Below are 25476 nucleotides of genomic sequence, written 5' to 3'. Positions count from 1 at the left end.
CCCCAAGAAGCAAGTTTAAAGACTCACAGTTTTCGTCTGAGTGGTCGGAGCAGTCCACATGTCCGTTACAGAACTTCTCAACAGGCTGACATGAGGTTTGATCCAGACACGGCCTGCTGCCTGCTGGACAGTGTTGCTCCGGGCTGCAGTGGGTGTCGTTCACCAGGACGTGATCATGGGCACACTTGCATGTCCGACCTGTTGGGGTAGCGAGGCACAGGTGCTGACAGCTGCCATTGTCTTCTGCGCACTGGTTTGAACCTGATGAAAAAATTGGAATGTGGAATGAGTTTGCTGGCAACAGATGACACTTAAAAACAGGCTAAGATAACACCAGAACTTGCCGCTGTACAACCCAGGTGAGTCAACTGATTCTTACACACCTTTCTGACTGGAATGGCTGAACGCCTTCAAAGTGACCACTTGTGTGCCGACCTCAAACCACAACTTCTTTGGCTGCTGATCTTCTCTGTACCAGAGTCTGGTCTTGTCTGGAGGGAAAGACCAGACACAGGATAAACATATTCCCAATGAGCCTATGGTCTGAGTTTCTAGTTTCAAATCTTTTGATCCAGCATAAAAACTTAGTAAATTGCAGTTCCATTTAGTGTAGAATGAACAATAAAGTAAGGAACGTTTTAGGGCCAGGCTACCTTTAGATTGAGAAATTGCTACTGTATTGGTGTACGTAGTGTCTTTGAGTTCTCATTAGATTCACCATTCGCCTGTCATGCCTGATTGCAAAAGAACAAGATGGCAAAGGCCAATTGCCAAACTTCAGGCTTCAAAATGGAAGTCCACAAACCAATGGGTGTCATTGCAGGTGCAAAGTCCATCTTTTATATATAGTCTATAATATGACCTCATATTTCAAACTGATTTCATGACGATATTTTTGAGGAGTTACGTTAACTAAACTGAATTAAATGAAATAATACAAGGCTAAATTATTGTTGAACTGTACAGCCTCCTAGTCTGTGTCAGTGTTATTTACAACATAACAGGCTTCATTACCACTGACAGTCATCCAGAGCAGTGTGTTGTCACTCAGAGCCACAGCAGCCAGGCCATCACCAGCCCTCAACTCTTTGTAGCCAGATCCATCAATCGGGACAGAGCCAATGGTGCCTAAACCTGGAAAATACCAAGACATGTTACTATGAACAGAACCTGCTTTGGGAAAAAGTACACAACATGTTGTAGACAGTCTTACTAGTGTCAGCCCAGTAAATTGTATCTCCGTCACAAGAAAAGACCAAAGATGTTGGCTGCACAGCATCCTTCCACACCACTCGTCGCTCAGCACCGTCCATGTTGGCACACTCCACTGTAGCCATGGTGCTTGCACCCTGTAGGTCCACATTTGTGTAACAGACTCTCCCACTGGGTGGGTGGAGGGCGATGGACTCCACTCTGCTAATTCCTTCCTTTATGAGAACAGCTGTGTATGCGTCTGTGACAGAGGTGACCTGCAGGCGGGGCTGCTTGTTGCTGCTCCAGTAGACATTAAGGGTTACCCAGTCAAGGGCCATGGCAGTGATGGTGTCGCCCAGCAGCTTGAGAAGCTGGCCTTGGGAGGCCAAATCAGAGTCCCTCAGCTTGAATGAGCTAAGAGAAGTTGTGCCATCGTCTGTCAAGAACAGGCTGTGCTCACGTAGGCTGTAGTCCATGATGGTGGCTTCGTTGACGCTGGGTACCTGCAGGGCCAGGTGCTCGGGCCAGCCCTTTAGCTTAGCTGCTGTGTGTCGGGACTGCAAGTAGATCTACACAGAACATTGGGATTAAGTATAAAACAATCTACAAAAGTGCACTGATGTGTAATAAATGTAGAGTTATGGCCAAAGGCGCAAGCCAGTTAGTTTAGTTTAAGACCCAGGAGCAGGCAATAACCACTTGTGTGCTTGTGTCTACCTGGGAGTTACTGGTCCCAGTGCAAACAAATACTTATACAGATGGATTTTGAAAAAAAACCCAAAAAGTTCAATCACCGATTTAGCCCCTAAAAACTCACCTGTGTTTTGAAATCACATATATAGAAGTTTTTCCAGAAATATTATCCCTTCCTACCCTAAAATGGTTCAGATGTGACTAAATTGCTGCTGTCTCTAGATTATGCAGATCTCCACCCACCCCAAAAACACTCACTGCAGCTCTTGCCTCCAACTCAACTACATCTCTGCTCAAACACTGTTAAACACCTGTACACTGCATGATGGCAAATCATTCAGTCATACATGTTAGGCAACCGATTCTGAAGAATAATAATTTTGTATTAGCATGATTCATGCATGAGCCGATTCATCACTAAGATGGCATGTATGCTGTTCTTAACATCACAATTAAAGGCAAGGAATTTACAAAGTTCACTCACTTGCAAGACAACGATCAGAGAAAAAAAAAACCCTTTTGAATCCAACTACTGTAAAAATAAACCAGAACAAAGCTAGCCCTCCATAGTTATCTGTTCTCTTATCAATAGCAATGAAATAAGCTACATCTCTGTCTTAATAAATGTCCCATTGATCTGACTGTGAAAAATTGGATAACATGAAAGCTATGATGTTGTACACTCACTGATGAGTAAAATTATGTAGTATAGTAAAACCTGAGTGACAGTAGAGGGAGACAGCAGCAGCAGGAATGCTGAATTGCGCAGGCTGGAGCAGGTCATCCCATCTTCAGCCAGCAGCAGTCCAGAGGGACACTTGCATACAGCGCTGGGTCCCGGGGCCAACACACACAGGTGGGAGCAGTCCGTCTTGTCGCAGGGGTTCTCAGTGCTCATCTGGAGCATTGGGTGGATGATCTGAAACCAAGTTGGGAATTGTATATTCTATAAGTACCAAGTACCACATGTAATATTTCAAACAAGTTCTGCAGTTTTTCCCTCACTACTGAACCCAGGATTTTAGTCATTTCCTGAAACTGTTCCAGGGAGCTGGTTCATATCTTCAGCACAGAAAAGCCTCAAACATAAGGTCATATCTGTGTGTGGGCAACCTAATAGCTGCTGTGAGCATTTCACATATATGAAGTGATCCAAAATTAGTGTCTGTTATACAATACCAGCCTCATTCCCACTTTCCTGTGTTGAAACATCCTTTATTCAGCCTTTTACTCACCTTCACAGCGAATGGTTGCCTGGGTCTTTTCAGGAGAACTTGACGGTTTTTCCCAGAGTTTTTCTGAGCAGCCTGCACCACTCGCTTCTTGGCATCAGACCAGTAGAGCACATCATTGAACACTGCCACAGAGAATGGGTTGGTGGTTTCTTTCATCTGTAGAATCTGAAAATAGCATTTATACATCATGTGTTTGTTATTTAGCCATGTGGCTCCTTTTTAGGCTTATTTGACTTCAGCACGACATGTATGTTTTGATATAAATAATAAAATCTCAAAGAAAACACCCCCATGAAGTGCTACTTTTGGGGTACTTTTACATAGAAAAACAAGGGCATGATGACTTTTGACCTTGATATTTAGTATTGTGTGGTATTGTTTTGAGATGGTTGCATGTAGGAACCCTCGTTTACAGCTTGAAACAAAAGACATTTTACCCGAATGTCATCCCCATCCAGTGTGGTAGATCCAATCGCCCTCAGTCTTTCATCTGTCCAGTAGACCCGGTCAGAGATGGTGTCCACAGTGACACCGCCAGGCCAGCCCAAACTGGAGTTCACCACAGCCCTCCTGTCAGACCCGTCCATCCCAGCACGCTCGATCTTCACTGCATTACCGATTTCTGTCCAGAACATCAGTCTGGTGGAAAAATGAAAAAGTCTGAATGCTGGTCTTTGTAAACAGTGTGGAATGGAGTAGTTTCATACCGACCCTTTTTGTGGTAGCACGGCCAGAGAGCGAGGCTGATCCAGGTCTTCGTCCAGGATGACACTGTAGTCCAGTGACTTCACAGGTGCTGATGCCAATCTGATGGCAACAATCTGACTATTCACCCCATCAATCCAGTACAGGTTCCTCCCAAGCCAGTCCACAGCTACAGAATCAGCCCGAACACCTGTGGAGACAGATGATGTCTTGTCCTTTGAGAGGGTATTCTTAGGACAAGACAGTAAATATCTATTCCTCTGACACCACCTATGATACTCCACCCACATTCATGTTGCACTAACCTGTAATCAGATTTCCTGTGGACTTCTGGTCCAGTGAAGACCACCTGATGCTCTCAGTGTCCACACTGACCCAGAAGACCTTCTGCTCCCTCCAGTCATAGTCCAGAGACAGGATGGCCTTTTTGGCGGAGGAAGACAACACATCTAAGCTGGCACTGCGCAAGCCATATAAGTAGAGGTCTGTTTGGACTGATGTCAACAGGAAAGGTTCACCTGAGGGACGAGAAAAGGATAATCAACCTCTTATTCAGTCCTTATCAGTGTGCCCCCTTATGATAGCAAGCCAAACTAAGGATAACAACAGAACTACACTGAAAGCCTGTTAGATTAACACACATTTTATCAAAGTCAGGGACGGTATGCAGATACAGACCAAGTGTTCACACAAATTTTAAAACACTAAAATTTAACACCGAACGTGGCTGAAAAACAGCTCATTTACTTTCTTGGGGAGGAAAGAAAAAAATAGAATTGATACCACTTTCATGTCAGGCATGGAACAAAATATAATATCAATTTGATCAAGCTGATCAATCAACATGACCGAGCAAAAGACAGTTTGCGTGCTGTGTCTGAAAGCCGTCATTTTAACTGATAAAGCAGCAATGTTTCATATCTCGTCTGAATAGGGCTTTAAATGCTTGTACTTCATAAACTAACGCCTACTATTGGCTACATAAAGGGGCCTTACCGGTGATCTTGCAGCGCTGGCCATCTGCCTCCATTATGAAGCCTGGGTGACAGTCACACTGGTACGAGCCTGGAGTGTTTGTGCACAGCTGACTGCACACACCTGATGTCTGGCCCTCACACTCATCAATGTCAGTACAGGTCAGCCCGTCCTCCAGGAGCCTGAACCCTGCTGCACAACGACAGCGCTGCACACAAAGCACCAAATACAAATCAGGAGCTGTAGCATCTTCACACATCCAGAGGGTAAGCCATGATTTTCATCCTACACATGACCTTACAAATACTTCAGTCACAGTACAGTTCCTACTGTATTTTTTCCTGTTTTAAGGCTGACTTTATTTGGTAACTTCACGCACAGAGAATGTAGCAGTCACAGGTTCCTCACCGGTCCCTGTGGTGTGCTGTAGCAGCTTTGGGAGCAGCGTTTATTATCTGCCTCTGCACACTTTATCTGGCAGCTGCCTCCCTCATCTGATCCGTCTGCACAGTTGCTAATGCCGTTGCACACTAGGGCTGGATCCACGCACTCCTGACTGCCACACTGGAACTGGTGGCATGTCGACGCCTCACCTGATGAGCAGAAACAGTCATTGTTTTCATACTGAATTTAAATGTATTCAGCTACATTCTCAAGTTAGGGGAAAACCCTTGACTGCACTTAGGTTTTATTGTGGTCTTGCCCGTTTAAATATCAAAGGTTTTTCCTTAAATCCCTTTTCACATGCAGCTGAAAATGTCAGTTTGTGGAGACTACAAGCATCTTGTTGGAGCTACAAGAAGTGACTGTTTTGCATTCTGAAAGTGAGAATGCATAACATGTTTGTATCCCTTATGTGTTTTGTTTCACCATTTTACGTTGTGGAATACATACATTTGTTTGCTGAAACTCAGGTTAGATTTCAGAACTTACAAATACAGCAGGTGCTAAAACTGTGGAATTGCTCAGTAACCCAGTTGCCCCATGACTGCTACCACTTAATATTCCTTTTTAGCATTTGACTTTACTTTTTAGATTTCACCTAAAATCAACATTGCCAATTTCTCCTACAGTCCGTAAACAGCTTCACCTCATTCTGCATTATGTAGTGCAACGACTCACATTCAGTCTCATCGCTGTCATCGTCACAGTCCTTCATGCCATCACACCGCCAGGCCATAGGGATACACTTGGTCTTGGATTTACATGACCACTGGAACTCGCCACAGTTCACTGGAGCCACAGGACAATCCTAAAAAGGACCAGATGGATTATTTTGACAACATCTAAACAGGCAATAGGGAGGCCAGGTAAGTGTTCAAGTAAAAGTGACAGAAAATCTGTCAGCTCCATGAACACTTTCTGACCTGACCTTTTAAATCTTTGTGTAGCAGTTGCATTATATTAACGAAAAATCTTTTCAGTTTTGATTAACAGCTGGTTTACCTCCATTTTTTACATACATTACATCAAACAAGTTCTATGTGTAATTGACATTTTAGGATTGATGGATGGATTTTGCTCCTAAAAGTTTAGCACAAAATCAAATGTTTCCCAAAATTTTTTCATTTCTTTTTTTAAAATGAAGCCACCTTCTCATCAGTGCCATCTTTGCAGTCCTGGTCTCCATCACAGATCCACTCCTGCACCAGGCACTCTTTGCTCTGAGGGCATCGGTGTTTGGTGGTGCAGACCGGTGGTTTGGTGCAGCTCTCCTCATCTGAGCGGTCAAAGCAGTCTGGATGACCATCACAACGCATTGTGGTTGACACACACTGCCCACTGGTACACTTAAACTCAGCAGCGCTGCATTCCTGGTCAGCTGCAGCAAAGAGGGACAAAGATTACAGAGACCTCTTATGAAAGCAGAGCCCAATAATCACAGTTGTGGTTTCTAACATACCACAGTTGGCCTCGTCGCTGCCGTCTGAACAGTCTCTCTCCCCGTCACACAGGAAGCTGTTGGGAATGCAGCGGTTGTTGTCACTACACTGGTGAGCACAGCCCTCTATGAGCTTGGTGCAGCTCAGTTCATCTGAGCGGTCCTGACACTGAAACACACCATCACACACCTGGCTCTGCTCTATGCACTTCTTTCCATGGGCACACTGGAATTGGTCTGCAGAGGACACGTGGCAGAATGAGGATGCTGACAGAAGACAATTACTATAGACACCGAGGGTAAACAGCAGCAAGAGGACAGACAAATGAATTATTTTGCATTTTGACATAATTATTAATAGCTTCTTGAAATCAGTCTTTACCAGCTGAAGGGACTTAAAAACATTTATACCTTTGCAGATACATAAATCAACGCACTGTTTAGATTTTTATCACCAACAGCTGTCCAGGTTCATATCAAATTGTACAGTGGGATTCAGTAGAAATAAAAATTGAATACAAATCCTTCACACTATGAGTGATGATGTGTGTATACTCTGAATGGATCCATTTTATCCTGCAGACGAGGGAAAACTTTGCAAAGTACTACAAAATAAACTATGTCATACTGAGGTTAAAATTGTGCCCCGTCTTCTCAACTTGAGATTTAACCATCATCCCAAAGTAATCCTGTGTGCATACTAGTCTTTAGATTTAACCTGCACTTTTTAATGTATTACCCATCTGGACAGTGTTGTGCTTCTTGTCAGTAACTGTTGGGGGTCAAACAGATTGAACAGCCTGCATACGACGTGTAATGTCAGCACACAGTATAAAGCCACACTGTGGACTCACTGAGCACCAACATCCTGACTGAACTTTGATTCTAATGTGTATCCAATAATGCTCACTAGATGGCAGTGAAGTCACATTGATAACTCATGTAATAGCATCAAGCACAGCCACACAAACCAGTTACCCGTTCCACATGTTGATTCGCAGCCTTCCTCATCCGAGCCATCCCTGCAGTCTGCCTCTCCGTCACAGACGTGGTTGTAGAGGACACACTCTGTGTTGTCCTTGCAGGGTTTGGAGCCCAAAGAACACTTGACGGGTTTAGTGGCAGCAGACACAGAGGTTGTCGGCCTACTGGTCACTTTTTCCTCTTGGTTTTCTGATGTTGAAAAAGAACAAACAGTATGATTCAAAGCCACATACAGTACACACCCTAAATATAGATGTGATCATCTCCAGTCAGGTCAGTTCAGGTCATTGCAACGTACCACAGTTGGCCTCGTCTGAGCCATCCAAACAGTCTTTCTCTCCGTCACAGAGGAAGGTTGCGGGTAAGCAGCGGTTGTCACACTGGTGGACGCAGCCTTCAGCGTGCTTCTTACACTGCAGTTCATCAGAGCGGTCCTGACACTGAGGGACCCCGTCACACACCTGTTTCTTCTCTATGCATTTCTTCCCATGAGCACACTGGAACTGATCTGTTTGTGCCAGCATTTGACATTATAAGGTAATGTAAGTGGCCTAAACAGAGTGTTTTGGCTTTTTTTGCAGCCTTGCATTTAAATTATTGATTTTCTTGATTGGACACCAGATGGACTACTGTAACACAGCAGTGACTTAATGACATCTGATACAAATTCAGTTGTCAGATTATCATCCCATAAAAACAAATAGTTACTAATGATAGTTTAAAACTAATATAGTCTAATACAACAGTCCTGTAGTAAATCCTACCCATCATTAGTGTTGTGTTTAGCTTTTGTTCCCACTGTTTTAGAGGTATGAATTCAAGTGTGTGATCATTGTTAAGGCTGTAGTTTGTGGTCACTACAAACAGGACAAACAAAATCATAGAAACACCTCCCACAAACTGCAGCTTTCAAAACCACATAGTTGAACAACATGTTGGATTGGACTGCATTAGTTTTAATTAGGTGTACCTAATATACTGACCTTATTCTGTCCTGTTAAAGCTGACAACTTTTCATAAAACTGTGCACTTTACACTCATAAATAAGTATTGGCAGGTTCAAGTTTTGTGTCTTACTGGACTTAAATTTCACAGATTTGCCATTAGTTTGAAAGAAATACATGAACACAGATTCACATTTACTTCAGTCACAGTAATTTACAAAGTTTGTTTAGATAAATGTCATACAAGTTATGTCTTGTATGACAACCTCAAATACATTTTATGAAATAGTCTTGCAAATAAATAACTTTGTCTAATCTGACTTCTGAACCTCAACAACCTCGTACCTTCACTGCATACTGATTCACAGTCGTCTTCATCTGAACCGTCCTTGCAGTCGTTCTCTCCGTCACACACATGGCTGTAGAGGATACACTCCGAGCCATCCTTGCACTGTGCAGAGCCCAGGGCACACTTCAAATGACTGCTTCCAGTTGAAACAACTGGGAAGAAAATGATAAACTGTATTCACTGCAATGGAAAAAAAAAAAAAAGTGCACAAAAGCAGTTTTGGGACTCTTGGCTCACCTTGCAAAGATCCTGACAATAAAAGCACACAAAGGAACAAGCATCCACCCATCGCTGCAGATAAAATAAAACGGACCAAATGCTGCTGAGGGCTAAAGGGTAGCATTTTATAGTGGAACCAGGTGAGGCCAATGCAAGCTAATTGAACACCTGAGTGAGGGGAGGAGCTACTCCTTCTGGCTGTATGTTGAGGAGTTGGAGTTGTCATGATTTATTTACACAGTTTACATATATTTATCTATAAAACCTGATAAAAGTGATTAGTTAGTCAGACTTTAAGCATTATCTGAAAGACATAAAGGCCTGGATGACCTGTAATTTTCTTCATTTAAATTCAGACAAAACTAAAGTTATTGCATTTGGCCCTGAGCACCTCAGAAACACTATCTAACCAGATAGTTCCTCTAGATGGCATTTCCCTGTCCTCCAGTTCTACTGTGAGGAACCTTGGAGTTATTTTTAACTAGGATATGCCCTTCTTTCATCTGTGCAATATCATCAAAATGAGGAACATCCTGCCTCAGAGTGATGCTGAAAAACTAGTCCATCCATCTGTTACCTTCAGGCTGGATTTTTGTAATTCTCTATTATCAGGATGCTATCACTGACAGGAACCAGCAAGAGATCATATTTATTCTGTCTTAGCTTCTCTTCACTGTAAAATCCAGAATTGAATTTAAAATCAACATACATACAAAGCTCTTGGTGACCAAGCTCCATCTTATCTTAAAGATCTTATTGTACCATTTGATCCTAACAGAGCACTTTGCTCTCAGACTGCAGGTCCACTTGTGGTTCGCAGAGTTTCCAGAAGTAGAATAGGAGGCAGAGTCTTCAGTTATCAGGCTCCTCTGTTGTGGAATCAGCTCCCAGTTTAGTTTTAATAGGTTAGATGCCCTCTCTACTGTTAAGATCAGAGTTAAAACTTTCTTTTATGGTAAAGTTTATAGTTAGGACTGCTCAGGTGACCCTGAACCATCCTTCCTGCCAACAGCCATCACCTTAAAAAACAAATCTGACTGACTGACAATTGACTGACTGAATGATTATTATTATTGTTGTATAAAATATATGGTAAAAGTGAGCTTTTACAAGATTGAATTTCCCTTCTGGGATAAATAAAGTATTTTTCATTTCATTTCATTCATTTTCATTCATTTCATTTCATGTAGGTATGCTTCTATAGACCCAACTTCCCATGATGCACTGTGCACCTCTCCTCTCCTCTCTTTCTCTCTCCATACAGTTATATACCATCACTGCATGTCACCAACTTTATCTCCACTGCAGGTATCTGTGGCTGTGGATACAGTTGATCTGCAGGTACTGTCCTCACTGAACTCCCCAGTGTTTATTGTTCTTATATACTTTTTTTTGTCTGTTTTCTATCTGCTTTCCTCTTCTCTCTCCTATTTACCATTATCTCAAACAGTCAAAGCAGATGGCTTGGTTCTGCTGGCGGTTTCTTCCTGGTAAAAGTTTGTTTCTTCCCTCACTGATAAGAGTGTTGCTTAAAGGAAACTTTAGATTTACTCTGTTTCTTTGTATAATTTTTTAAGGGGTTCACGTTACGATGTGAAGTGCCTTCAGATGACATATGCTGTGAATGAGCATAATAACAGAACTCAATATTAGCATCAGTAAGTGGCAGCAGAAATACCAAAACGCATATTAGAAGTTGTCAAATTTGAAATAAATAAGACTGACAATGACGTTTTGTTTGTTTGTTTATTTTAAATGTATTTGTATTTGGTTAAAAATGTAAATAATATTTATTGACAAATTGCTTTTGCCTCCAATCATCTGAGAATAATGTCAGATGTAAATTCATCCAGCCATCAGGCACTTCAGGAAACCTTTCCCTGAAGGTTTCTGTTTTTTTTTTGTTTTTTTGTTTTTTTACAACAGACTGTGACTTTCTTGTAAAATTCTACAAAAGCTAACCATCAATGAACCTTCAGGCAACGTTCCCTGAATGTTCCTGTTTGCTGGGACATGCTGTCAAATAAACAATAAGGATTGTCAAGGGCATGAGCCAGTATTCAGAGAACGTCTTCTTCTAATCCTCCAATCAGTGTGTGAATAGGAGGGATTAAGCGCTCGTACGTAGCCATCAGGTTTGTTTTGTTGTTCCGGTCCAGCTAACGCTGCTAACTAGCTTCAGTAGCTCTGGTAGCAACTTGAGAGGAGCCTACCAGCCTTGTCAAAATTAGCTGCAGCATAATATCGTTCCGGCGTTTTTATGTCAACAAGGTGTTCAGCGGGCTGCGCACATCTCTTTCTGATAGATTGGAGCTTCGGACTTTAAAACTGGGGTAAGAATTGAAATGCTTTTAGCTGTTTTCTCGACTTTGAAGCATGTTGTTTTGTGTGAGAGATCCGTTAGCCAGCGGGAGCCTGGGCTCAGTTTGGAAGAGTTCGTTCAAGATGCTAACTCATTTTGTATTTTAGTAAAAGACACAGACAACCAGGAGCTACTTTCAAATGAAACATTGCAGCGTTTAAATTCATAAAGTGGCATTTTGTGGCATCATATTAATTGTGTCCTGGCTCTATTTGACAGACTGGTACCAAAGTAGCGCGGCAGGACTGTTGCGCACAGGAGGTTTTATCGTGGATCACAACAAAAGGATTTTTGATAACAAGCTGGCAGCTAGCTCAGTGAAGCTAACGTTAGCTGCCTTAGCTATATAATGACTTCTCCATAAACTACCTCCACTTCACTGAGTTGCGTTAGTTTTTGTATTTCGCTTTTCGTTTTTAGCTTGGAATATTTCAGCATTTTGCAAGCTAACGCTGGTGAAGTTATTGTTGTGATTTGAGTGAAGCAGGCCCCCCCACCAGGTAGCTAGCAGCCGGCCTTCTCAGCCAGTTGGTGTTAGCACTGGGGGGCCTGTCACAAAATACTCCCCTCGTCCACATCCATTTGATAGCGTTCCCTGTGTTATTGACTGTGCTCATTAATAGCTGGTCGTGATTGCTTCGGTGCACGGAATGCAACAGGAAGAGGCACACCCCGTGTTTCTAAGTTTGCAGGCTAGCTAGCTTAGATGTCAAGAGGTGTCTGTGACAAGCTAACGTCAAGTGGACATTTCTGCTTGATGAACTCACCAAACCCTTCAATTCAGAGCATGGACGCCCCCAGAAATGTTTCGTAGAGATGGAAGCATTGGGCCAATTCAATTCTTGGGGGTGGCACAAAAACACCCAAACAAAAGCCACAACTTAATTTCAAGTATTCTATCATGCTGTCCTATAGAGGCTAACTGCAAACTGTGTCACTGTGAGAGTTAAGGAATCACCCACAGGCAAGACATCCATCGTTTATTTATGATTTCACTATTGAAAACTCCTGTCTTTTTGTGATGATAGCTTGTGTAGCTACAGCCAATTACAATGCAGTAAAATAAAATGTATTTTCAGAGTCACTCAGCTACCTGTTGCCATATTTTGGTTGTTACTTTATTGATTCAAGAGGTCGTGCTCTATAATACATTCATAAACACAATAATGTCACTGCTGCAAATATCCTGGCGTGAAACAGAACAATCTCCCTAATTCAAAAAATCTTGATAGTTTAGACTTTAGTGAATGGATCGGGTTTTTACTGAAAAATAATATTCGGCTGTGATGGAGTTCAGGATTCAGCTGCTGTGTGTTACAGCTGAAAAACTGTGACTCTGGGCGGCAATTCACCTGTCTGAGGTTAAGAGAAAAAACCCTGTTATTTACTGTTAAATCCTGACCGGTCTCCTCTCAAGGATGTTTTAAATGATAAATAATGAATCAAGTTATCACTGTGTTGTGTTGTTTTGTGTGTAAATGTGTACACCTCTCTTGCTTTGGAGATGCTCATATGGATCCTCCTGCTGTTGCGTACTGCAGGTATTTAATTAAATTCAGAGTACAGACTTCTATAAACAGTTGGAAATCATTTAAATTTCTCCTGCTCCTGTGTGCTTTGTCAAGTAAATCACAAACTGTGTCTTTAGTGCTCTCTCAGATGTTTATTCATGACTGCCCAAGCAACTGTCCTCTGTACTTGGAGATGCTTCTGCTTCAGAGGCAGTTAGCAAAACAGCCCTACAATTTTATTCTCTATCTGAAGTTGCATTGATCAACAAATGCTTTTTAAAAATCATTTTAACAAGGCTAAATATAGCTCCATATCTGTCCTATGTTTTGTTTTTAATGATGTGCCTTGTGTGTGTGTGACTTTCTCCCAAGGTTTCCGTCTCTTTTGAGTATACCCTGCTAGAACTGGCTTCCACCCTGTGACTCACTGGTCACTAGAGGGGCTCCTCAGAGCAAGGGCCCAAACTGTAGCTCCAGGTCCCCTCTGTCTGTGTGTGAGAGAACTTGTGTTGAGTCCTCTGGAGACTCCCGGCTTGTCCAGAGAAGATGTCGTCCATCTTGCCATTCACCCCTCCTGTGGTGAAGAGGCTCTTGGGCTGGAAGAAGTCGACCAGTGGCCCAGGCGGAGCGGGCGGCGGAGAGCAGAACGGGCAGGAGGAGAAGTGGTGCGAGAAGGCTGTGAAGAGCTTGGTGAAGAAGCTAAAGAAGACAGGTCAGCTAGATGAGCTGGAGAAAGCTATCACCACACAGAACTGCAACACCAAGTGTGTCACCATCCCCAGGTACTCCACCCAACACTTGGTTACTGTTCAAACTGGGGTCTGAAAGAAGATGCAGATGCTGTTACATGTTTTTCCTGTGAGCATGTGTACTTGAGACCTCTGCCAAATATTAAACCCTGAAACCTTAAGTTGTTAGCTGATGCTGATCTTGCATTTATCTTTCTTAATTCTGTTTTCATATTTTAGTTTCCTGGAATATTTACCTGTAAATCTTTTATAAAAGGTTTATACAGGGATGCAAAATTGTAGAACGTTATTTGTCCTTTTAGGATACGCTGAAAATCACATAACCGTTTACAACTGTATTTAGACAGTCTGTATTACTCTCATGGGGAGAGAAACATTAAAGGGTCAAGAGAAGATGTTCTCTTTATCAGCCAGCCAGCCTTGGTGACCCAGACTCACGTTCAGTGGGAACACTGTGTTAACAGATTCATTCCTCACTGATGTGCCGCCAAGTACCACGTCAGATGTTTGTATGTCTATAGATAGTGGGCTGGTTGCTATCGCCTGAGAATTGTTCTAGGCCACACTGTTTATGTTTGTAGAGATACAGAGCTCGTTGTGAATGAAATAATCTTTTTTTTTTGATGACTACACGAGCAGAGGATATCTAAATCAGTGAGGATGGGTCACAAACTCAATATAATGCCAGTTATTGGCATTGCTACTAGCCATGCTTATACTGGTACATTTTGCTAATTGTTAGTGAGCTTAACCACTCAGCTTGCCACTTTGACAGATACTCATTTAACATTTGGATGGATTTTAGTATAATCATCTAGCTTCCTGCAGGAAAAATAGCTGTTTGTAGTTGTTGAGTTTTAGGATCTAAAAGCTGCTAAGTTGGTTTCCCACCCTGTCACGAACCAGACAATTGCAGTTCTGAATGGCAGTTAAGATCCCACTAAAGTCATTAAGTCTAGAACATGTTGTCGTGTATTTGTAGCATTTTATATGTAGAATTTGTTATTGTCCTGTTATTCAGAAGCAACGACTCATTTGTCTTCATTCCACGTTTTTTATTTTTTGACCATTTTCTTGTGAATGTTTTGAGAATGTCTGAAAACAGTTTTTTTTGCCAAGGTTGCCTCCTCCGTTTTTTCCCCCCCTTTTGTGCCATTGTGTGTCTTCAGTGTTTGTTTAAATGTCTCCAGATAAGTTCTGACATAAGCGACTGTTGTAGAAAAAGTTTTGAGTTTTTTTCAGTGTTTGATACAATGCCACAATGTTGAAGAATGCTCTTTGTCTCACTCATTGTGTGTTAGCAGAGTTCATGTTTTGTTTTTTTTTTCCCTTAATTCTGTCAAAAAGGCTTCTCTTATTTGAAGTTCCCATCTTTCATTTCCACCGCTGAAAGTGAATTTGATGTCTTTATTTTGCCATAAAACTCCAATAAAAGAGGCCTTTTAATGTTCACATACCCATACTGATAATTCTGAATGAGCCATGTCCCATGTTTATCATTTGTTTTTTGTTTTTGTTTTGTTGTTTTCTCTGTGCACAGCAATTGCTCTGAAATATGGGGACTGAGTACACCAAATACGATAGAACAGTGGGATACATCAGGCCTATACAGCTACCCTGACCAAACCAGGTGACTATCCTCAACTATTGTATGGTGTTGCATACAACTTTGATGTGGGAGAGTTGTCATTACAATGTTGGAGGTGACGGACATTCAGAACATCATTGTTTCTCGTCAAAACTCAATCCAATTCATTTCCATCACCTCCCTTACCCGGCCATATTATGTGTCACCCCCCTCCCCCGTGTGTCTTCTGCCCATCTCACCATCATCTCCTGTTTGCTGTTCAATCAGATCCCTGGATGGCCGCCTGCAGGTCTCCCACAGGAAGGGGCTTCCCCATGTTATCTACTGCCGCTTGTGGCGGTGGCCGGACCTTCACAGCCACCACGAGCTGCGTGCCATTGAGGCCTGTGAGTATGCCTTCCACCTCAAGAAGGACGAGGTCTGCATCAACCCCTACCACTACCAGAGGGTGGAGACCCCAGGTGAGACCAATCTGTCCTGTCAACATTTGTTGTCTAAAACATTCATGCATCTTTATATTTCACTGTTCACCTTATGATCACTTTTCATACCTATAAGTTCCACTCGGTTTAGAGCAGCAAAATTTTAACACATTTGTCTAAAGATAATTGCATAGCATTTTGTTTTGCTTCTCTGTAATTGTTGGGAATTTTTGAACTTCACAGCCTTGCTAGGAGTTAGATGGGAAGTGTTTCCAGTCTTTATGCTAAGCTAAGTTATTGCTGACTGTAGCCTAATATGATATTAAAAAGGCAAATTTGACAGTGGGAATAATCTTCATATTTACCTCTCAGTCAGAGAGCACAAAAGTGCATCTTTAGAAACGTGAAATTATTCTTTTAAAGAAGTAAGCCATTCCTGAGAAAGTTTGTTCAAATTTAAACTCAACAGTCAGACACACACTCCTCCCTTCAGTGCCTATTCAGAAGCCTCGACCGGTAAATTCATGGACATACCTTGCCACACTAACAACTGTTCTCGGCTTAGACAGCATTGAGGTGGATGTATCTGTCTCACAGCTGAACCAAAATGTCATCAAGCAAATAACATGCAAGCACACAACCGCAGCAACATCATAAAAAACTGTGGGGTTAGTTGTTAAGATTATTAGCAGCTGGGAGAAACATAAAGCTGACTACAGACACCGTCCTTTCCCTGGTAGAGCCAGAGCCTGCCTCGACTGTAGTTACTGCCTAGAGGAGCCTGGTGGAGGATGGGAGTCTTGGTCTGTGTCTGTGATCAAAGCAACTGAGCCTAATGTTGCTGAAATCGGCCTCTTGCTCAACATTTCGCCTTGGAAACAGATGGGAGAGGAGCGTTTGCCGCTGTCTCTCACACCTGCTGTACAAGCTGCTGCTGCTGCACAAGAGCCATCCACTACAGAAAATATAGAGGGATCAGTGTTTAAAAGTCATCTGAATTCACCCCATCCTCCTCTGTGTTGAGACTCGTAGAGCTGTCTTGTGCACAAACACGAATGCCTCCTGTTGCTGGTTGGCTAGAACAGTGTTGTGTGGATCGGTCTGAGCCATTTAGTTGGTTTCCCATTTACAGAGCCAGAGCTGTGTACAAACACCAGGTTTTCTTTTCACTACATACACAGAACGAACAGGTAGCCAACCGTAAAGAGACATTTGCAGAATTTAACAGAAAGTGTATTTGATTAGAATGGCTTACTCCACCTTTAAGGATTGGACAGTGTTAAACTCTGCGATGAATCCTGTTTACTCTTAATCAATTAGGGATTTTATTTTTGTTTTTACTGGTGACCTCTACTTTTTCCATCGTCTCCTCGTGCTGTAAAGATGTTTCTACAACACTAACACAACAAATCACATAATCATTTCTTTTAATGAAATCTGTCTTAAAACACCTGACAATAATTTTGGAATTGCATTTAACTAATCAGAGTCTGACTCATCTCTTCTGACACTTACTCAACACTGTAGTGCTGCCTCCTGTACTTGTGCCAAGACACTCAGATATACTGCCAGAGCTGCCACCTCTGGATGACTACACTCATTCCATACCTGAGAACACAAACTTTCCTGCAGGAATTGAACCTCCAAACAACTATATACCAGGTGAGCACCAGATAAGAGTCTGTTCGACTGCAATTTCACTAATGTGTTAACTGAAATCTGAAAGCGAAGAAACTTCTCCTCTGGGTTCCTCTGTGCACTGTATTATATGGTATTTAGTTTGTATCAATAAATGTGTTTTTTGTTCTTATACTTCAGGAGGCAATTTGCAACTCAATATCCAGGATTTTTAGTATGAGCTGCACCATTTTGGCATTCAAGTAAAAGAGCTGTGAATTTTGCCTGCTTTTACTATTTACATCACTTCAGGAAAGAGAATGTGACATGAATATTTCTGTGGGTTAAACAGCCATTTTACAATATGATATCATCACAGCTTCTTTTTTTTTTCTTCCCGCATCATTTCAACAGAAACACCTCCGCCAGGCTACATCAGTGAGGATGGGGAGGCCAGCGATCAACAGATGAATCAAAGTATGGACACAGGTACCCTAGACTAGCACCTCTTCTTCCCTTCTCTGTCTGCCTCACCTGCCTGGTCTAAGTCAAATCTGTGTTCAGCTATTTGTGGGTGTTTTTGTTTGTTTGTTTGTTTTTTTAAAGCAAATATATTTTTTAAAAACACATACATAGAATCATTTCAGATTTCTCTTTTACATCCTCCTTTGCTTCCACAAACATGTATGACACGTCACTTGTTTGAGATATTTACACTGATTACTGCAGATACTGATTTTGACCTGTTGTTTATAGACGTGTAATAATGGTAGCACATAGTTTGAAATTGTTCCCTAAAGAAGCTGCGGCTCTCTTACTTAACTAGTCCAAAGCTGATGGTGTATTTGAGGAGGTTTTGACTCCAACAAAAGCCCTATCAGACACAGAATATGAGATATTGTTGACTCCATTAAAGTGACAGTGTTGTGCCATTCAGACATGGGTGACTTTCACCTTAATTTTCCTTACGGCTTCATTAAAAACATGCCAAGACTGTTGCAGGAAGAGCTACAGTACTCCCTCAACATTTGGCAACTAACACACAAGACTGTACATTACATGGAGTTATGTATAATGTATGACACTAGAGTGTGTTTACTGCAACACGATGGATGAACATAAACTCTTATCCTGTTAAATTATGCTTTAGGTTAGGTTTCAGCTTTTTAAGCATAACTTCCTCAGCAGTCATGGATGGCATTGAAATCTTGTACAAGTCTGTCCATCAGTACTGCATTCGTTCAAGCTTGTTCTGAGTTGAAAGTTCAAGGGAAATGTTACCAGGTCTGACTTTGTAAGACCGATGTGCCTTTTATGAAAAAATTAGTCAGGGTGTTTATTCAGACATGAGAGCGACACGTTAAATTAAGTTCCAAGGCTCAGTATTTTCCTCTGGAAATAAATGTGGAAAATTAAGGAGCATCCTTTGTCTGTAGTTCATGGAATACACTTGCATGTTTTTCACATCAGATTTAGATCATGTTTGCGTCATTGATGTTAATAATATCCGTAACAGCAGAAGCAAGATAGTCATTGCCAACAATAGACATCATCTTACCCTCACTCTAAAGCAAACTGGTCCATTTTATAGTATCATTTTGCTTTAATTAACAAGACCAGTTTATTTATAAGACCTGATCCACACATTTGTCTTGCTGCAGTGTTCTGTAAACCCATCCACATCCATGACCTCCTGTTTTGTTTGTCAGGTTCTCCAGCAGAGCTGTCCCCCAGCACTCTCTCTCCTGTCAATCACAGCATGGGTAAGACACACCATGTATGCACTAGTACAAATCCATCAGTAGTTGCTTACAGATAGCACACATCAAAACCAAGCCACTTCTATGTACTTGTAATAATCTAATTATTGTGCGAGTGGTGCGCGATAAGTGGATTTGCATTAAAGAATGAAAGACTGAGTGCTGAATATGTTTGTTGGAATAAACCTTCCGAATGTGATGCTGTGTTGTAGACCTGCAGCCGGTGACTTACTCGGAGCCGGCCTTCTGGTGCTCTATAGCCTACTATGAGCTGAACCAACGTGTGGGGGAGACGTTCCACGCCTCTCAGCCTTCGCTGACAGTGGATGGATTCACAGATCCATCAAACTCTGAGCGTTTTTGCCTGGGCCTGCTTTCTAATGTTAACAGGAACGCCACTGTGGAGATGACCCGAAGGCACATAGGTATGGCACAGCTTCAGGTTCAGCATCATTGTAATGGATTTTCTGCAGACAACCTGTTTCAGTTTGTTTTGTATCACTGACCTTGTCTTAAATCATCATTCACAAATCTTGTTGAAATCAAATCTTGTGTTTATTGTACTTAATGAGCAAGTGGGTTCTGTGGGTCTGTGTTTACAGGAAGAGGAGTTAGACTCTACTACATTGGAGGGGAAGTGTTTGCTGAGTGCCTCAGTGATAGCGCCATCTTTGTCCAGAGTCCAAACTGCAACCAGCGGTATGGCTGGCATCCAGCAACAGTGTGTAAAATTCCTCCAGGTAAGACACAGTAGATGCTACTGGGGAACAATTAGAGAAATGGCACATATTGATAGTATGATACCCATTCATCAAAATAAATGTTAAGCTGGAATAACTTTAGACCTCTTTTAATGAAAATTATTCCCATATTCCCATAAATGAATACAATTTTTAAAGGTTTACAGCACCAGAAATGGGTTTTTAATATAAAAATCCACATCCAGTAAAAGTAAAAGGTGCCTCTGAAAAGTTTGTAGCTTGCTGCCTTGTGGTGAGAAAGCACTCAGTCGTCCATGGCACAGCTTCCATAGCAACCTCTCAAACAGCTTCTATAGCACAATCCACTTCACCATGTGCCTTGAATACTAATTTACAGTATGTCTGATTGGAGAGGATTTGTAAGGCATTTTGCTCAAAGGTAAAAAGGAATTAAATACCATCCTAAGTGGAATCACTGACTGAGTGAAGAGCCTAACAAAGGGCCAACAAAGTACCACAAACTCTGGGCAATAATTAGCCACTGACACACAGTGACAAGCCACTGCCAACCAAGTGCCAAATGTGTGCTTGGTGTTTTTGTTTGCTTTTTTCTTATATTTATTAGAAAAATCACGGCCCTGTTTATCAACTTCCTCTTTCAGGTTGTAATTTAAAAATCTTCAACAACCAGGAATTTGCAGCCCTGCTGGCTCAGTCAGTCAATCAGGGCTTTGAGGCCGTCTACCAGCTCACCAGGATGTGCACCATCCGTATGAGCTTTGTCAAAGGCTGGGGAGCTGAGTACAGGTGAGCACTGATACTGAAACTGTGTTGGAACTAATTCATTCAAACATACATGAATATGTAGCAAGAATGAGCCACCTTAATCCTAGTCAGGACTGTTTCATCCAAATATATACAAAGTACTTTTTGAACAGGTGGAACAGCAGACATGGAATTTTGATGAGAAATTTTGATAGAGTTGAGCCTCACTGGAGCCTCACAAACTCAATTTATCTTTCTTCTGTTAGCCTTACTACACCAGAGGGAAGGATGAAAAATCAAAATTTGCTTCCTCAGTAGTAGAACTATTTTTGGGCAGTTCTTTAAACCATCATTAATGACAGTGCAGGGCATTTTAACACTGGAAAAAACTGACATTGCAACAGTTTTTCAACAGTATATATTGCTATATACAAAAACAGGGTAATGAATATAACAGGACTATAACTTACCAACTGCAAGAGGCTGTCTATTGCCAAAGCTCTGCAGCCTGGTCAACTTGTTTAGGGTGGCTGCATTCATTATGTTCAGCTTTCATAGATGTCTATTTTCTCACCACATTTTCTGTCCCAGCAGCCAACACTTCCCATATCCCTGCTGCAATGTTCTCACTTGTATGATCATTTAGAAAAAATATTGTTTGCAAACACCAGTTGGAAGTCCACATTGATAAAGTGAATGGACTTTAGCAGGGCTCCAGTGTGCAGCTGGACCAGTAGTCTGTTGTAACTGCACAATATTTTATTTTGTGACAGATCTGCTTAAGCTTGTGTCTTTTTTGTCATACACCTCTGGGGTGGCAGCATAAGAAAAATAAGTGTGTGATGATGTTACATACTGCCTGTCAAGCAATGTGATAACTGCAAACTGGTATCATCACTTTTGAAAAGGTGAAATGATCAATGGTTTTATTTTGCTGTTTGGAACCATTCTCATATGGTGTAACACTTACAAAGGCATCCAGAATAGTTTTTTGCTTAGGGTGGGATTCAGATCTGACTTTGCACTCATCGTACAGTGTTTTGTTGTTCTTGTTTGAATGGTCAAACAATTGAACCATGTTGCCCAGTGTGGTGGCAGCAATTGCGAGATACAGCAGAATACCTGCTTTTGATGAACATTCTTTCTGTAGCTAAAATATTTCTGTACTTTGTGTTTCTTTCAAATTTTTTTTTTTTTGCCTGTTTTGCTGTGCACATATAGAGCCTGCATGTCAACAAACTTTGTCGTTAAAATTTTTAAAAAGTACATTTATAAATTCTGTATCTAAAAAAACCTTTAAATCTGTAAAAATGATGTTCTTTCAAACAGACTTTTGTAAATGAGTCATGGAAAATGAGAACCTTGTGAGTTTATTTTGTGTTAAGCAGGAAAAAAAAGTTGTGATGGAGTGTGTTTGACTTAATTTGCCTTAACTTGCATTGCACTTTTTGCAATTTAACTGTTACACACAATTAATTAAATCCATCCAAGGAATGTTTTTTTTTTTGAGAAGCAGTGGAAGTTATCATCACAGATATAGTTTCACGCATTTCCTTCACAATAACGTAGAGACCTACAAACCACAACATCCTCTTCCTGGCTGCAGAAATACACACTGTACATAACAAAGCCAAAAGCATCATGAGTCACATGCTGCAAGGAGTGAAAAGCCTATGTCAGCACATCCCAGAAAATTTAAATGTCTGTCTTTATTTTTACCAGGCGGCAGACTGTCACAAGCACTCCTTGCTGGATCGAGCTGCATTTGAATGGCCCCCTGCAGTGGCTGGACAAGGTTCTGACCCAGATGGGTTCCCCGTCTGCACGCTGCTCCAGTATGTCCTAAACAGCTAAGGAAACGCCCAAAAAAAAGCCCATTACAAAGATCATTAAATTCTAAACTTGTGAGTCCTTTCATGAAAAAATAAATGGAAACCCCACAGAATTAATTTTCTGTAACATACTTCATAGTATTCGTGGCCCAGTTCCACATCCCTCTTTTAACTTTATACACACACACACACACACACACACACACAGAAACACACACAGAGAAACAAATGGAAGAACAAATGCACCTACACTGTTGCACTCATTTCACATACACATACAGACTTTTCAGTAAAAAAAAAAAGAAAAAAAGAAAAAATTGGCACTTTGTTACCCATCTATGTCATGCACCTTGTTAAATTGCTTTTCCCCAAATCCTTAATATTAGATCTATTTGTGGTACAAATAAAATGTATATTGGTTTTTAGTCCGGGAAGTAGGGGAAATACCAAAAATATCTGTGAATAGTTTCTCAGTATTGAAGATTGCTTGTATGAGTAACACGAGCTTGAATGCTAAAATGATTTTTGTTCCAGCCCACCCCAACCATTGTTCTGAACCTAAGTTTACTTTTCTCTGGGAAACTTGGCCCCATCTTTTGTCAGGGGGGAGGTGGCTTGGTGAAGAAACGATGGCCTTGGTGGCTGTTCTCCTCTGAAGGAAACGCCACAATGTGTTTATGAAATTTGAATCGACTTTGCCAGAATGGCCCCTTTTTTTCTTTTTTCTTTTTTAACTCTTGAAGTGTGTCGTTATAAGACATACCTTTTAATGGACAAATAGGAATGTTAGGTAAAATAATAATTCCAAAAAAAAAAAAACAACCCTACACAAACTGCAAACTCAGTCTGGCTCTAGTTTATTTCTTTGTCATTGTATGGCACTCTACGTGTCCTTGATTTAGTTGATTTACATCCCCACTGAGGAGCCTGGATGGAAGCTAGAGAGTTGTTGGCCAGGCTTTGCAGGGCGCACTGGGCAGGGACCAGAGAATATCAGCTGTTATCAAAAAGCTTTTTTTTTTTTTTTTTTGACACGACACTGGGAGTCCTGGGGCTCTCCAAGGTGACATCTCACCAGGAGAATTTGAAGGTATCAGTGAATTCATTCTGTTTTTAGCCTATATCCCCATTGTTTTGCTACTTTTTTGTATTCTCATGTATTTTTATATATAAATATACTTAAAATTTTCTGTCGTTCACTTTTTATTAAAATAATATTTTCAAGACCACAGTTGTTTCTAAAGTGACATGGAGGGCATGGATCATTCCTTCGTTTTACCCTGAAGGTTCTGTTTGAATTAATTTCCAATAGCAGCTCTTTGTCTTGGTGAAAAAAAAAAAAAAAAAGAAATCACTGCCCCACATGACTTGTAGCCTGTTTCTATCCTTTGTTTTTCCAAAGAAGTCAGGTGCATTTAAAGTACACAAAACAACAGATTTTCCTGAAACCCAAAACATACTTCCTTGTAATGGTTTCAGTGATTCCAGAGGCATGTAAAACTTTGTAATGGCCATTCATTCATTCATTCATTCATTCATTCATTCATTCATTCACTCACATCTCTTCACTTTTTTGAAAAACACACGTGACCTCTTGTTGCCTTTTGGTGCTTAGTCAAGCGGGTTAAGATCGACCAGATATAATTGGCTTTCCAAATGTTACAGAATGGGAGGAGAGCAGTTTTCTTCCGTGTGACAAAAGAAGAGCGAATGTGCCTGCACACTGGGACATTCTGTGTTAATGTGTGTATTGTATTTGTTCCGTCTATAAAATACAGTATGTACAACAAGCTTAAACTCATAAGTGGCTGTTGCAAGGTTAACATGTCCCCCCTCCCCTCCCTTCTTTATGATGTAAATGTGTTTACCATATGGCACTAGTGATTGTACTTTAAGTGCACCTAGTGAAGTTTGGATGTGGGGAACTGAATCATGTGTTAGGGTCCAGTGTTACATTGTTTTTATCTTTGGCCTACAACATATGAATGTGAAAAAAAAAATACATTACAAAAACTGACGTGGACCAGACATGCATATACATAACAGTAGTACAGTATGTGTGTATTTAACAGTAATCTTTTTGCAAAGCAGTCAGTACAGTAGATGTCGCAGTTGTTTTACCAGTAGAGGGCGGTATTGATAGAGCAGTTCTTTTTTTTTTTCTGACCATAAGCTTCTCAGGCGTGTGGCATATTATGCAGACTTCATAAAACACTAATAAAGATTTTTATTCTCATGATTCTACCTGTTGTGTTTATTACTATGACATATAAGGGCTGTTTGTGGGTCATAGATTCAGTCTGCAAGAGTACAGCTCAACTGTCATTCACAGGTCAACCATGGCTGCTTGTATGTAACATTTGTGTAAACTGATGTTTTAATGTTCGTAGAGTAACACATTGTGACTGCAAATATCTTCACCTTTTAAGCAGTGATGGTTCGTGTTTCAAGTAAGTACAAACTGGAGGTGCTCAAGTGCATTAAGCTTTTTTTTTTTTTGGACATAATTCTGTTTTACTGCATTTTGGAAACAAACATCTATATTTCCAAGGTAGTTTATACATTCAGGTTTTACATCAGTTTATGAAATATGCAGTGTCTTAATACATTAAATGCCTCAGTGTTCTGTACAGAAGTTATCCACCATGCCAGCTGTACCATCAGAGTCAATGACCTAGATTCAGACAGGACATGCATGCATCTGCACACTTGCACGGAAGGACTGCACATACTGCCTCTGAATATGTATCATTCTTAGTGTTTAAACTACTATTGTTATGTGCTGTCCAAATATTTAGACATATTTGGATGCTTTAGCAATGTTTCCTAAAGCTTTGATGTGGATAAACTGAATCAATGTTATCAGTCATGATCGTTAAACAATGCCATGTTTTGAGGGAGAACACACTGCATAATGTTTAACCTTTGGATTGCATAAATATATTGCAGGACTTCTATTTTGAGTTCAGTTGTGTCCAAGGAAATGGTC

General features: G+C 41.1%; 1 protein-coding gene across 2 annotated transcripts; it reads left to right on the top strand.

Moving 5' to 3' along the window:
• The first annotated feature begins 11348 nt into the window (after window positions 1-11348).
• On the top strand, window positions 11349-24726 carry LOC103361063 (mothers against decapentaplegic homolog 2). 2 transcript variants are annotated; one of them, XM_008287058.1, is made up of 11 exons: window positions 11349-11513; window positions 13426-13835; window positions 15343-15432; window positions 15658-15851; window positions 17340-17474; window positions 17844-17906; window positions 19139-19192; window positions 19402-19614; window positions 19792-19929; window positions 20553-20697; window positions 22378-24726. In XM_008287058.1, the coding sequence occupies exons 2-11, from the start codon at window positions 13600-13602 to the stop codon at window positions 22499-22501; spliced, it is 1392 nt and encodes a 463-aa protein (XP_008285280.1). In that variant the 5' UTR covers window positions 11349-11513; window positions 13426-13599; the 3' UTR covers window positions 22502-24726. The 2 variants fall into 2 exon arrangements, with proteins under 2 accessions (XP_008285280.1, XP_008285279.1); XM_008287057.1 differs by having other exon boundaries at window positions 17844-17918.
• Window positions 24727-25476: the final 750 nt, after the last annotated feature.

The sequence above is a fragment of the Stegastes partitus genome, unplaced genomic scaffold (genome assembly GCF_000690725.1).
Source record: "Stegastes partitus isolate 25-593 unplaced genomic scaffold, Stegastes_partitus-1.0.2 Scaffold485, whole genome shotgun sequence".
NCBI lineage: Eukaryota > Metazoa > Chordata > Actinopteri > Pomacentridae > Stegastes > Stegastes partitus.
This window is presented reverse-complemented; position numbering and strand designations above follow the sequence as displayed.

Bases quoted from the DNA above. Each gene is read 5' to 3' on its own strand.
- LOC103361063 (XM_008287057.1), top strand. From the start codon at position 13,600: ATGTCGTCCATCTTGCCATTCACCCCTCCTGTGGTGAAGAGGCTCTTG. The intron at 15,433-15,657 runs GTGACTATCCTC...CTGTTCAATCAG, and splicing joins AGCTACCCTGACCAAACCAG to ATCCCTGGATGGCCGCCTGC. The intron at 19,930-20,552 runs GTAAGACACAGT...TTCCTCTTTCAG, and splicing joins AGTGTGTAAAATTCCTCCAG to GTTGTAATTTAAAAATCTTC.